Genomic DNA, 15,640 nt, shown 5'->3' on the forward strand with positions numbered 1-15,640 from the left:
TTGTGTGTGGTTGTACTGCCTGATAAAAACAAATAATAATAATTTAAAAAATGTAAACGTATATAATTTATTTTTGTAAACTCAGGTAGTAGGTATTGGTTGCATTATTATTATTCATTAATAATTCTGAACAGTTATTAGTGCTATTAAATGCTTTGTTTTGTTTATTTACTATGTAGTTACAGTTCCAGTCAAAAGTCACATTTTGTGTGTGGTTGTACCGCCTGATTAAAAAAAAAAAAATAATAATAATAATAATAATAATAATTATAATAATAATAATAATAATAATAATAATAATAATAATAATAATAATAATAATAATAAACGTATATGATTCATTTTTGTAAACTCGGGTAGTAGGTCTTGGTTGAATTATTATTAACCATTAATAATTATGAACAGTTATTGGTGCAGGTAAATGCTTTGGTTTTTTACTATTTAGTTACAGTTACAGTCTAAAGTCAAATGTTTTGTGTGGTTGTACCGCCTGATAAAAAAAAATTAAAAAAATAAGAAAAAATAAACGTACATGATTTATTTTTGTAAACTAAGGTAGTAGGTCTTGGTTGCATTTGATTAATTATTAATAATTTTGAACAGTTATCAGTGCTATTAAATGCTTAGGTTTGTTACTATTTAGTTACAGTTACAGTCAAAAGTCACATTTTGTGTGGCTGTTCCGCCTGATTTAAAAAAAAATTAAAAAAAATAAATAATAATAATAATAATAATAATAAACGTATATGATTCATTTTTGTAAACTCGGGTAGTAGGTCTTGGTTGAATTATTATTAAGCATTAATAATTATGAACAGTTATTAGCGCAGGTAAATGCTTTGGTTATTTACTATTTAGTTACAGTTACAGTCTAAAGTCAAATGTTTTGTGTGGTTGTACCGCCTGATAAAAAAAAATTGAAAAAATTGAAAAAAATAAACGTACATGATTTATTTTTGTAAACTAAGGTAGTAGGTCTTGGTTGCATTTGATTAATTATTAATCATTTTGAACAGTTATCAGTGCTATTAAATGCTTAGGTTTGTTACTATTTAGTTACAGTTCCAGTCAAAAGTCACATTTTGTGTGGCTATTCCGCCTGATTAAAAAAATAATAATAAAAAAAATAATAATAATAATAATAATAATAATAATAATAAACGTATATGATTCATTTTCGTAAACTCGGGTAGTAGGTCTTGGTTGAATTATCATTAAGCATTAATAATTATGAACAGTTATTAGCGCAGGTAAATGCTTTGGTTTTTTACTATTTAGTTAAAGTTACAGTCTAAAGTCAAATGTTTTGTGTGGTTGTACCGCCTAATAAAAAAAAATAAAAAAAATTTAAGAAAATAAACGTACATGATTTATTTTTGTAAACTCAGGTAGTAGGTCTTGGTTGCATTTGATTAATTATTAATAATTTTGAACAGTTATCAGTGCTATTAAATGCTTAGGTTTGTTACTATGTAGTTACAGTTACAGTCAAAAGTCACATTTTGTGTGGTTGTACCGCCTGATTAAAAAAAATATATATATATTTTTTTTTAAACGTATATGATTTATTTTTGTAAACTCAGGTAGTAGGTCTTGGTTGGAATTATTATTAACTATTAATAATTATAAACAATCATTATTGCTATTAAATGCTTAGTTTGTATTCTATTTAGTTAAAAGTCACATTATTCAAGCATGTGAATAATCTGCGTATAAACATGATTAATGTGATATTTAGTTTATTAGTTCCCTAGTTTTATTTTACAGCCTTAATAATTATACATTACTATTATACTGTATACAGCACAGGTGCCAAACCTAAGGCCCGGGGGCCGTGTCATTTTATGTGGCCTGCCATATCATTAAAGTGACCTTCCACATCATTTAATGTGGTTTGCCACATTTTATAAGGTGGCCCGTCACATCATTTAACAATGGTTTGCCACATTATTTTATGTGGCCCACCATATTATTTTATGTGGGCTGCCTCATTGTTTAAAGGCCTACTGAAATGATTTTTTTTTATTTAAACGGGAATAGCAGATCCATTCTATGTGTCATACTTGATCATTTCGCGATATTGCCATATTTTTGCTGAAAGGATTTAGTACAGAACGTCGACGATAAAGTTCGCAACTTTTGGTCGCTGATAAAAAAAAAGCCTTGCCTGTACCGGAAGTAGCGTGACGTCACAGGAGCTAGTATTCCTCACAATTTTCCTTTGTTTACAATGGAGCAAGAGAGATTCGGACCGAGAAAGCGACGATTACCCCATTAATTTGAGCGAGGATAAAAGATTTGTGGATGAGGAACGTGAGAGTGAAGGACTAGAGTGCAGTGCAGGACGTATCTTTTTTCGCTCTGACCGTAACTTAGGTACAAGCTGGCTCATTGGATTCCACACTCTCTCCTTTTTCTATTGTGGATCACGGATTTGTATTTTAAACCACCTGGGATACTATATCCTCTTGAAAATGAGAATCGAGAACGCGAAATGGACATTTAAAGTGACTTTTATCTCCACGACAATACATCGGCGAAATGCTTTAGCTACGAGCTAACGTGATAGCATCGTCTGTAACTGCATATAGAAACAAAAAAAATAAACCCTGACTGGAAGGATAGATAGAAAATCAACAATACTATTAAACTGTGGACATGTAAATACACGGTTAATGCTTTCCAGGCTGGCGAAGGTTAACAATGCTGTGCTAACGACGCCATTGAAGCTAACTTAGCAACCGGACCGCACAGAGCTATGCTAAAAACATTAGCTCTCCACCTACGCCAGCCAGCCCTCATCTGCTCATCAACACCCGTGCTCACCTGCGTTCCAGCGATCGGCGGAAGGACGAAGGACTTCACCCGATGCGTTTGGCGGCCCGGAGACGTAGGAAGTCAAGGTGAGGTCGGCGGCCAGCGCGTCTGCTCTCCAACAAAGTCCTCCTGGTTGTGTTGCTGTAGTCCGCTGCTAATACACCGATCCCACCTACAACTGTCTTCTTTGCAGCCTTCATTGTTTATTAAACAAATTGCAAAAGATGTCCAGAATACTGTGGAATTATGAAATGAAAACAGAGCTTTTTGTATAGGATTCTACGGGGTACCATAACTTCTGTTAAACTGACTTCGTCACGCGCATACGTCATCATACCGCGACGTTTCAGCCGGATATTTCCAGGGAAATTTTAAATGTCACTTTATAAGTTAACCCGGCCGTATTGGCATGTGTTGCAATGTTAAGATTTCATCATTGACATATAAACTATCAGACTGCGTGGTCGGTAGTAGTGGCTTTCAGTAGGCCTTTAAAGTTGCCTGAAACATCATTCAATGTGGTCTGACAAGTCATTTAAAGTGGCCCACCTCGTTATGTAATGTGGGCTACCACATCATTCAATGAGGGCAACCATAATTGCGATAAAAACGAGCAAAATGGAGAACAATGCTGAGATGAAGAGGAGGACGTCGGAAGGAAGGGAAGACATCAGAGGGGCGACACAGGTGGAGAAAACATGGCTGCAGCAGACAGTGAAGAGAGAAAGTGATCCCAATCTCCCTCTGGAGGAGAATAGAGGCTGATTGATGGCGGTGGGCTTGATCCACGGGAGGCCGGGTGGGTGGGTGGATCCTGGCGGATGGAGAGAATAGAGGAGGTGAGATGATGGCCGATAAGAGAATGGACATCAAGAGGAGGAGGAGCCTTGTTGTCATTTGCAGGACGGGTAGCGGAACGGGACGAGGGCGACATGGCGTCGCCTGGCAGGGAAGGAGTTTTCAAACCTCCCAGGTCTTGAAAGTCCTCCCAGTGCTCACTCTGACGCACAAACACAAGACACCATCTGAGAGATATGAAGGCACGTTTGAACTTTTATCACCACTGCGTTCCCCGGGTAAACGTCTTTATAATTGGCCGCAGCATTTAGAATTCCGCCGCAGTTTCCCCCCAGGGGTCGACGCCGGGTCCTGTTCTGTTCTCGCTGTATGTGTTCCTCTCTGACAGCAAGGTTTCTTCTCTGCAGAATAACCAAGTGTCGGGGTTACGCACAAGGAATGCTTTAGTGGAGTCAATGACATTATGTAGTGAGGTGTCACCCTCCTGTTTTCTTGTTGCTGCTACCTTGGGTTTAGATCAGACCTGGGCAAATTAAGGCCCGGGGGCCACATGCGGCCCATTAAGCTTTTCAATCTGGCCCACCGGGCATTCCCCAGAAAAAATTGTATATCTTTAAGATGGAAAGTGTAGCTGCCATTATGATGTGCAGTCATGTTTTCTAATGACCGTAAGTCTTGAACTATACAAAGTATTTCAATGGTTGGAATCTGCACTTTTGCATGATATTTTAGTGACTAGTGTTGTCCTGATACCAAAATTTCTGTTTTGCCTCTAGTGAGGGGCGGTCACATTTTTTTCTCCTCCGTCTTTTCCTGGCTTGCTCTCTTTTGTCTTGTCTTGTCTAAACTTTTTTGGAAGACTCTTTCTTTGCGCTGTCCTCCGAATCTAATCATCAGACATGGAATTGAATAGCTGGACTCTCGACTCTATTGACACAATGTTTTCGACGAGGAAAAGAGGTTCTGGGGAGCCTGGCTGCCCTGACGGAACCATTGCTGCGGGGTACGTGAGAGACTCCTGGGACAAATGGAGAATCATGTGCCTCTCAGTCCTTTCCATCGAGGACGTGGAAGACATCTACCTATTTGGAACCATGATCGCGGGGCGCCTGCTGATTGGGCTGGGTCATACTTGCCAACCTTGAGACCTCCAATATCGGGACGTGGGGGGGGGGGGGGGGGGGGGGGGGGTTGGGGCGTGGCTAAGGGCGTGGTTAAGAGGAGAGTATATTTACAGCTAGAATTCACCAAATCAAGTATTTCATATATATATAATATATATATATATATGAAATACTTGACTTTCAGTGAATTCTAGCTATATTTTTTTTTTGTTTTATTTTATTATACATATAAATAAAAGACATACTTGAATTTCAGTGTTCTGCAGGCTATCCAGTAGGTGGCAGTATTGTCCTGTTTAAGAGTGTCACAACATTGCTGTTTACGGCAGACGAACTGCTTTACGGTAGACTAAACGTGACTGCTGTTGTTGTGTGTTGTTACCGCGCTGGGAGGACGTTAATAATGAAACTGCCTAACAATAAACCCACATAAGAAACCAAGAACTCTCTCTCCTTGTTGTGCACTCTACTCTCTAAAAGCCGTAGATGTTATGACGTCATTGGGCAGGCAAGCTGCTGGGAAAGCGGACGTGAGAACGGCTGTCCCCACTCAGGTCCGCATTGAGCTGGAGGGGGCGTGGCCTCCAGCTCCGGCTGAATACCGGGAGTTTGTCGGGAGAAAATCTCTGCCGGGAGGTTGTCGGGAGACGCGCTGAATAACGGGAATCTCCCGCTAAAAACGGGAGGGTTGGCAAGTATGGGCTGGGCATTGCTCTGGTGTATCGTCAAATCCGTAAGACGATGGCAGCCACTCAAGGAGCCCAAAGGCTGTTCGTCGCAATGGAAGGATTGGGCCGGGCTGCGGGAACACAGACTGTGGCGATTTCTGAACTGAATCGCAAGATGGATCACATCATGGAGAAGCTTGCTGTAAAGGAAGGTTTGGCCATGAGAGCCAGCATGGACGAATAGAACAGACAAGTCATTGTAATGCCTGCTCGAGAAAAAACAAAAATCCTTATCTACGATTTGACTCCCCCGAATGGCCTGGAGACAAGAACAGGCTGTTCTCTAATCATCCCCTGAGGAATTTCAAAGATGGACGCTTTTGACCTCCCTCCCTCCTCCCCTCCTCAACGACACCTGGGAATCGATCTTTGCTTGCATTGCATGCAGAACGACTCTGGGCTTATGAACATTACTTCACTTCACCCAAAGACAATGGGCATATATACAAACACACTCCCCACCCCCATCCAACGCCCCTCACCACCACCGCTTAATTCCTCTTCGGGGTTATGGACGGCTAGTAGCGCTTTATAGCAGCAGGCCGGCCTCCAGGGCCCCAAATCCCCCCCTCTGTTGCGAGTTGTTGTGATTATATGTAGCATGTTTATGTGTGCTATGCTAATTGAGGTTTTTTTCCCTTGGACTCAGTCTGGACCCCCTCCCGAGGGTCCAGCCTTAGACTGATATTTTTTACTCTTCCCCCCTTTCCCAATATCACCTTTTTCCCATCTTTTTTAAGGAGCGCCGTAAGTGGTCGATCCGTTGGCGGTCCCGTCTTGTCTCCCTTAGTGGGACTGTGCCCAAAATGAAATTTCAGTTCTTATGTGTCTTGTGCATGTTAAAGAATGGACAATAATAAAGCATCTTGAATCTTGAATCTTGAATCTTGATGTTATTTCGATACGTTTCGGTATTTTTCTAAATAAAGGGGACCAGAAAAAATGGCATTATTGGCTTTATTTGAACAAAAAATCTTAGGGTGCGGCGGACCGGTACTTTTCAGAGGCGGTATGGTACCGAATATGATTCATTAGTATCGCGGTACTATACTAATACCCATATACCGTAAAACTATTACTATGGTAATCTACAAACCCTGTTTCCATATGAGTTGGGAAATTGTGTACTTTCCTGGCCCGCCTGCAGTCCCGACCTGTCCCCCATCGAAAATGTGTGGTGCATTATGAAGCCTAAAATTTGCTCATCATTATATTCTGTTTTTATTTACGAATTAAAGTATATTATTAGTGTTCTACTACACTCGGTGAAGAAAGTCCGAGGACCAGTGGTGTAAAAGACTAAAATGACGTTTTCAGTGATTGAGTTTCTCCTTGTGACAGGTCCTCCTTCCCCTCCCCGCAACGTACTTTTCGCCCTGAACGACACGTGTCTGACGCTGGAGTGGTCGCCGCCCAGCGACGCCGGGGGCCGCCGGGACCTCACCTACGACGTCCGGTGCCAACGCTGCGGCGCCACACCGGAGCAGTGCCGGCTGTGCGAGGAAGACCTGCGCTTCCTGCCGCGGCCGTCGGGCCTGACCGGCGCCTCGGTCACCGTCACAGACTTCTCGGCGCACGCCAACTACACCTTCGAGATCGAGTCGCTCAACGGGGTGTCGGGCATGAGCTTGTTTCCTCGCCAGGTCGCCGTCATAACCGTCAACACGGACCACCGCGGTGAGTACCAATTTGGCCTATCCATAGCGATTCTACACAACCGGGAAGTGCCGAGTGTTGACAGACTTCAGCCATTTGTTTTCATTGTGGTGGTTTTGCAATGCATTGTGGGGGCTGGGAAGGCATACTTGCTTGATAAAGGTGTTGTTTACAATGTGGAAGTGAGCAACAAACTGTTTAAAATGGATCGTACAAGGGGCTGTTTGCAACTTCCTCACAGTTACATTTTTCAAAGCCGAGTAGCATATGTTACCGTTAGTGGTTTTAACACATTTGTTTGACAGTCGTCTATATTTTTCACAATTACAAAGTGTATGCAATAAAAAAAACGCTAGTGCTATCAATCGTTAACTATCTAGCTAACCGTATCTATTGTAACTGTGTAGCTATCGCTATCTTTGGCTAAGTATCTAACTAACGTTATATATCGTTAACTGTCTAGCTATCTAGCTAATGCTATCTGTTGCTAACTATCCAGCTAATGCTAAATATTGCCAACTGTCTAACTATTCAGTTAACGCTATCTATCGCTAACTATCTAACAATCTAGGTAACACTATCCAGCGCTAACTATCTTGCTATCTAGCTAACCTCCATCTATCGCTAAGTATCGAGCTATCTAGTTAACGCTATATATCGTTAACTAACTAGCTATCTAGCAAACGCCATCTATTGCTAACTATCTAGCTAACACTTTCTATCGCTATCTATGTAGCTATCTAGTCACCGCTATCTAGTTCCCGCTATCTATCGCTAACTAGCTAAAGCTGTATATTGCTAACTATCTAGCTAACGCTTTCTATCGCTAGCTATCTAGTTTCCGCTATATATCGTTTACTATCTAGTTATGTAGCTAATGCCATCTATTGCTAACTATCTAGATAATCAATTAATCAATCAATGTTTATGTATTATTATTATATGTTTTATATATTATATATGTTTTATATATTATATATATCCCTAAATAACAAGTGTCTCAAAGGGCTGCACAAGCCACAACGACATCCTCGGTACAGAGCCCACATACGGGCAAGGAAAAACTCACCCCAGTGGGACGTCAATGTGAATGACTATGAGAAACCTTGGAGATGACCGCATATGTGGGTGACCCCCCCCCCCCCCCCCCTTAGGGGAGACCGAAATCAATGGATAATGCTTTCTATCGCTAACTATCTAGCTATCTAGTTAACGCTATCTATCGTTAACTATCTAGTTAAGTAGCTAACGCTATGTATCGCTAATTATATAGCTAACGCGATCTATTGCTAACTATCCAGCTATCTTTCGCTAACTATCTAGCTATTTAGCTGACGCTATCTATCACTAACTATTTAGCTATCTAGCAAACGCTATCTAGCGCTACCTATCTAGCTATCTTTCGCTAACTATCTATCTATTTAGCTGACGCTATCTATCGCTAACTATCTATCTAGCTGACGCTACATATCGCTAACTATCTAGCTAGCGCTATCTATTGCTAACTATCTATCTATTTGACGCTACATATCGCTAACTATCTAGCTAACGCTAGCTATTGCTAACTATCTATCTAGCTGACGCTACATATCGCTAACTATCTGGCTAGCTAGCTAACGCTATTTATCGCTAACTTTCTATCAATTTAGCTACAACTAGTTGTCCATTTTCTCTCTTTGTAGCTAGTAGCTTTGATGTTAGCTAGCTAGCTACATGGGTCTAAAAGCAGCTAAGCTACGGGAAAAGCTACTCGTTAAAAAAGTAGCTAAGCTACTGGAATATGTGCCTAAGCTACGTAGCTTAGCGTGTTACCGCGTGTTAGCATGTTCTCCCAGGTGAAAGGTTGTGTGACTGTAAGAACTGTAAGAAGACGCAAGAGCAGCTGTTCAATTACAGAACCTGAAGTCTGCATCCACGGCCTTACAAGCTTTTAATTACCCTCATTTGATTAATTGTGACTACATTTGGTGATTACGTACCCGATATGTTATTGTTTAGCGTGAGTCTGCCAGCATATGGCCGTCCTTAGGAAGGGAAGAGACGAGTCTATTGCCTGAGGAGCGGTCCACTTTACGTAGCCAAAGACATCGCTGACTCGAGGTTTTGTCCACTCAACCCAGGAGGGCATGTTTTTAGTCCGGTGTGTTTGTTAGTAAGTCGGACATTAATCTTTGCAGCCAGCTTTGATGGATTGCACGCAGCCTGATCCAGGAAACACCTCATTAGCTTTTAATGGGGATATGGCCGCCGTAAGACGTTTGATTGGTCGGTTGGCCTCCCTCAAGGTGACTGTCCGCCTTTAGTTTCGCCTCCGCTTCGACGCCGTTTGTTTCTGTCCTTCCGAGATCTGGTCTAAGCCTTTTTAGTCTGTCCGAGCGTGCTGACGCTGAGTTAAACGGCAGAAAAATAGTCCATTTGCAATCATATCGTGAATTGTTTCCATCGATTGATTGACTGAAACTTTTATTAGTAGATTGCACAGTACAGTACATATTCCGTACAATTGACCACTAAATGGTAACACCCCAATAAGTTTTTCAACGTTAATCAATTCATGGTAAATCCACTTCCCTGTGGTCCACATCAGAATCAGAATCAGAAATACTTTTAAATTTTAATTTTCAGCACAATCCCATTCAAGATCAGACAAACATTACAGGGAGACAGAACAGGATCGCTGACGGGTCTGCCAACTTCCGGCGCCCCTTACAAAGAAGGTGAGATACAGGTAAACAATGGGGGCGGGGGGGGAGGAACGGTCTAAGCCTGGGCCCCTGGAGAGGGGGTCCAGACTGAGGCCAAGGGAAAAAACAACTCATAGCCATAGCACACATCCCTCTTACATGTGTGTAAGAGGGAAGTGTGCCACATCAGGGGTTCTTAACCTTTTGGATCTGAAAATATCAACACCAAATTAGTCATCTTTGTCCTTATTTTAATGGTATTCAATAATTATATCTAACCGATTTAAAGTTTACATCAGGGAAGTTCAAAAAGATGTCCATAAAATAGTTCAAAAAGAGTTCGTCGGGAAATTGGGCAGATCCTGTCATCTCTCCGCTTTGAAGTCCTTGGGCCAGAACAACATCCTTCTGTTGATTACCATACATGAGAGAAAACAGAAAACCCTTCATGTGGCTCCCCCCCTTACACAGTGGAGTTTTACGAGCATTCTTGGTGGTAGGTTTCAAAGACAGCTTTTGTCTTCTTACTTGACAGAACTCAATGTAACACAAAGTTTTTTGTGATAATTTAGAAACAATTATTCTAACTGTCTGATTGTGGCGGTCCGCTCCCTGTATGATCAGTGCCAGAGCTTGGTCCGCATTGCCTGCAGTAAGTCGGACACGTTTCCCGTGAGGGTTGGACTCCGCCAAGGCTGCCCTTTGTCACCCATTCTGTTCATAACTTTTATGGACAGAATTTCTAGGCACAGTCAGGGCGTTGAGGGGATCCGGTTTGGTGGCTGCAGGATTAGGTCTCTGCTTTTTGCAGATGATGTGGTCCTGATGGCTTCATCTGGCCAGGATCTTCAGCTCTCGCTGGATCGGTTCGCAGTCGAGTGTGAAGCGACTGGGATGAGAATCGGCACCTCCAAGTCCGAGTCCATGGTTCTCGCCCGGAAAAGGGTGGAGTGCCATCTCCGGGTTGGGGAGGAGATCTTGCCCCAAGTGGAGGAGTTCAAGTACCTCGGAGTCTTGTTCACGAGTGAGGGAAGAGTGGATGATGAGATCGGTGCGGCGTCTTCAGTAATGCGGACGCTGTATCGATCCATTGTGGTGAAGAAGGAGCTGAGCCGGAAGGCAAAGCTCTCAATTTACCGGTCGATCTACGTTCCCATCCTCACCTATGGTCATGAGCTTTGGGTTATGACCGAAAGGACAAGATCACGGGTACAAGCGATTCTGTTCATAACTTTTATGGGCAGAATTTCTATCCGCAGTCAGGGCGTTGAGGGGATCCGGTTTGGTGGCTGCACGATTAGGTCTCTGCTTTTTGCAGATGATGTGGTCCTGATGGCTTCATCTGGCCAGGATCTTCAGCTCTCGCTGGATCCGTTCGCAGCCGAGTGTGAAGCGACTGAGATGAGAATCAGCACCTCCAAGTCCGAGTTCATGGTTCTCGCCCGGAAAAGGGTGGAGTGCCATCTCCGGGTTGGGGAGGAGATCTTGCCCCAAGTGGAGGAGTTCAAGTACCTCGGAGTCTTGTTCACGAGTGAGGGAAGAGTGGATGGTGAGATCGGTGCGGCGTCTTCAGTAATGCGGACGCTCTATCGATCCGTTGTGGTGAAGAAGGAGCTGGGCCGGAAGGCAAAGCTCTCAATTTACCGGTCGATCTACGTTCCCATCCTCACCTATGGTCATGAGCTTTGGGTTATGACCGAAAGCACAAGATCACGGGTACAAGCGGCCCAAATGAGTTTCCTCCGCCGGGTGACGGGTGTCTCCCTTAGAGATAGGGGGAGAAGCTCTGCCATCCGGGAGGAACTCAAAGTAAAGCCGCTGCTCCTCCACATGGAGAGGAGCCAGATGAGGTGGTTCGGGCATCTGGTCAGGATGTCACCCGAACGCCTCCCTAGGGAGGTGTTTAGGGCACGTCCGACTGGTAGGAGGCCACGGGGAAGACCCAGGACACGTTGGGAAGACTATGTCTCCCGGCTGACCTGGGAACGCCTCGGGATCCCCCGGGAAGAGCTGGACGAAGTGGCTGGGGAGAGGGAAGTCTGGACCCGACCTCGGATAAGCGGAAGAAGATGGATGGATGGATGGATGGATGGATGGATGGATGGATGGATGGATGGATGGATGGATATTCTAACAGTGTCAAAATCATGATTTTTTTTTTTCATGCTTGAAATAAGAAATGATTACCGTATTTCCTTGAATAGCCGCAGGGGCGCTAATTAATTTAAAACCTCTTCTCACCCCTGCGTTTACCAAAAGCAGGCGAGATTGCCATGCATGCGGTAATTATTTTAAAACCTCTTCTAACTCCGGCGCTTACCTTATCATGAAAAGCACATTTAATTAAAAAAAACGTTATTATGGTCTTACCTTTAGGTATAAATGAGTCCATGCCAGCTCCTTTTGAAGAAAAGCATCGATATAGAAGTCTTCCTTATCTTTCTTCAGTTTTAAAAGTCTCTCCGTCTCGATGGAGATCTTCCTTTTAAGTATTACCTCCTGCTTCGATTGAAAGTCCAGTTTAGAAAACTGTTTTATTTTAGATATGTAATCCTCCATGGTAAAATAAATGGCTGCGCACTATTGCTGCTGTTGTCTTCTTCTGCAGCACAGGTCTTCTGCAGTACCAGCAGTCGCAAGAAGGATCACTAGCGCCCTCTACCACCAGGAGGCGGGAGTCATTTAATGACTCATGTTTGACCCGGCGGAAGTGCCAAGCATGCGCTAATTATTTAGCGAAACGAGTTTGACCCGGCTGTAATTCTAGGCATGCGAATACCATATTCCCGGCGCCAATTCAAGGAAATACGGTACTTTAAAAACGTAGTTTTATACTTGTGAGTGTTGATGACACAGCTTTGCAACAGTTGATATTCTAGTTTCAAGCATGTTTTACTCAATATAGGTCATCAAATCTCAGCAACAAGCTGTAATATCTTACTGAGATCATTTAGGACCAAAACCCTTAAAACAAGTAAAACACTCTAACATACAATCTGCTTAGTGAGAAGAATGATCTTATCAGACAGAAAATAAGCAAATATCACCCTTATTTGAGATATTTCATCTTACTTAGATTGCAGTTTTTGTAGTCCCCTTTAAAAGTTTTGCCAAGTGAGCACTCCAGAGAAGACTATGTACTGTAGGTGAGCTCCGGTTCCAAACACTGCGCCCTCTAGTGGCAAGATGGTAACAAAGGGGTATATTTTCCCTCATAACTGACTTTAAATCTCCTGCAGTAAATAATGAATATTTCCTTCCATGGTTTAAGGAGCATGTTCCCCTGTGGGACATGGTATGTACACACTATTAATTTGCAATTTGCAAACACATTTTTATTTAATGTTCTCCCTCCTCCCTTTCTTCTCCCGCGTACATTTTTTTTCCCTTTCCTCTCGTCTTTGTTCTCCGGCTCCGTCCACCCCCTCCCCCGCTCCTCTGTTGTTCTGGGAGTTTGGGGGGAAAAACACATTTTCTCATACAGCCACAACACATTAAATGTATTATTCCGCCCGTACCCAGGGACGGCTCGACGGTATTTGCAGGTAAACACAATGTCACACCTCGCCTTTTTATTTCATTAAGAGTCCCCAAGTCCGATGCCGAGACACACGGCGGGTCCCTGGGCTGAAGACAGCGTCGATATAATATACTCAACCGCAGAGTTTGAAAGTGCTTCAGGGCGCTGGAGACGCGCTGAGTGTTGTTTTGTGTCATTTGACCAACATTTTTGGTTTGAAGTTAAACCGAGCTATCTATTACAAAAACTAGTGAAGTTGTCACGTTGTGTAAATGGTAAATAAAAAGAGAATATAATGATTTGCAAATCCTTTTCAACTTATATTCAATTAAATAGACTGCAAAGACGAGATATTTAACGTTCGAACTGGAAAACGTTGTTATGTTTTGCAAATGTTAGCTCATTTGGAAGTTGATGCCTGCAACGTGTTTCAAAAAAGCTGGCACAAGTGGCAAAAAAGACTGATAAAGTTGAGGAATGCTCATCAGACACTTATTTGGAACATCGCACAGGTGAACAGGCTAATTGGGAACATGTGGGTGCCATGATTGGGTATAAAAGCAGCTTCCATGAAATCCTCAGTCATTCACAAACAAGGACGGGGCGAGGTTCACCACTTTGTCAACAGATGCCTGAGCAAATTGTCCAACAGTTTAAAAACTGTCAGTTTCAAACACTGATGACATCTATTAAACGAGACAAGAAGCAAGGAATCAAACGGAGACAGAATTCAATTTGGCTCAATTTGAGGAGAGACGCCTGGACACTGTACCCTTGCACAGTGTCTCAGGAAAGATTGTACGCCACCTCTTTTTATTTGGACTTTCCCTAATTACATGGCAACAGCTGTTTCTAAGGGACGTGGGTCGTAAACAGCGTTGCCTTTGGTTACAGAACAGTTCAAAAGAAAAGGTCGTAAAACAGTTCAAACAAGCGGTGCCTGGAGGGGAGTCAGGCCCTGCTTCCTCTCCGCTTTGTAGTTCTTGGGTCGGACAATATCTTTCTGTTGATTACAATACATGAAAGAAACAGAACACCTTCATGTTGCTTCCCCCCCTACAGTGGAGTTTTACAAGCCTTCTTCTTGGTAGGTTCAAAGACATGTTTTTGTCTTCTTGCCGGGAAGTCAATGTAACACAAAGTTTTTGTGATAACTTAGATACAATTATTCTAACAAAAACAAAATTTCTCAACCAGCTATTGCAAGGAATTTAGGGATTTCACTATCTACGCTCCGTAATGTCATCAAAGGGTTCAGAGAATCTGGAGAAATCACTGCACGTAAGCCATGATATTACGGACCTTCGATCCCTCAGGCGGTACCGCATCAAAAAGCGACATCAGTGTGTAAAGGATATCACCACGTGGGCCCAGGAACACTTCAGAAAACCACTGTCAGTAACTACAGTTTGTTGCTACATCTGTTAGTGCAAGTTGAAACTCTACTTTGAATCGTGAGGTTTCCAAAGATATTCACCTCCACTGGACTTTGTTTCTTTCGCCCCAGAAATGTTGACTCACCGCTCCGTCTGCTGATCATTGTCCCGGTTTTAACTCGTCTCGTAGTGCTGAACTCCATTGCGGTTGTCTTCCGTTGTAATAATAATAATAATAATAATAATATATTTTGTTTGTAAAAAAGCACTTTACGTTGAGCAAACAACCTCAAAAATAAAAAGATAATAATAAAAATAAATAAAAATAAAAACTACAACTAGCATGCATAAATCTAAAAAAAAGGCTTTTTTAAAAAGAAGGGTTTTTAAGCCTTTTTGAAAAGCATCCACAGTCTGTTGTCAGCTTCAAACACTGATGACATCTATTAAACAAGACAAGAAGCAAAGAATCAAACAGAGACAGAATTACATTTGGACTCAATTGAGGAGAGACGCCGTCGACCTGTAACCTCTTACAGTGTCTTAGCATGCTCTGACGAAAAAAGGTTTACGTCTCCTCCTTTATTTAGATATTCAATGTTTACACAACAACACATGTCTCAACAGGAATGGGAAGTATGTAAACAGCTCTTGTTTTTGGTCACATTGAAGACAAAAGAAGAAGATGCCTCGGGCTTGGGCTCGTCCTTCGGTCTTCAATGATAATAGATAACCCCCTCCCGTCTCCTCCCATCGTACACAATGGAATTTCCCAAGCCTTTGCTTGGTGCAACAAAGACAGCCTCTTGTCTGTTCATTGGGAACTCAGAGAACGGAAAGTTTTTTGATCATTTACATACAATTTTTCTGACACTGTGGTGACCTCAGGTGGTCAGGGAGAGCAGAGCGTTCCACAGACTGGGAGCGGCGGAGCAGA

The 15,640-nt window shown here is 42.6% G+C and overlaps 1 protein-coding gene across 1 annotated transcript in view; it reads left to right on the top strand.

Moving 5' to 3' along the window:
- Positions 1 to 15,640, top strand: part of epha6 (eph receptor A6) — a 391,998-nt gene that overhangs the window by 219,866 nt on the left and 156,492 nt on the right. Inside the window, 1 exon segment of the mRNA XM_062067464.1 lies at positions 6,809 to 7,144. Coding sequence (XP_061923448.1) covers positions 6,809 to 7,144 — 336 coding nt within the window.

This window comes from Entelurus aequoreus, linkage group LG13, assembly GCF_033978785.1.
Source record: "Entelurus aequoreus isolate RoL-2023_Sb linkage group LG13, RoL_Eaeq_v1.1, whole genome shotgun sequence".
In the NCBI taxonomy this organism is placed as follows: domain Eukaryota; kingdom Metazoa; phylum Chordata; class Actinopteri; order Syngnathiformes; family Syngnathidae; genus Entelurus; species Entelurus aequoreus.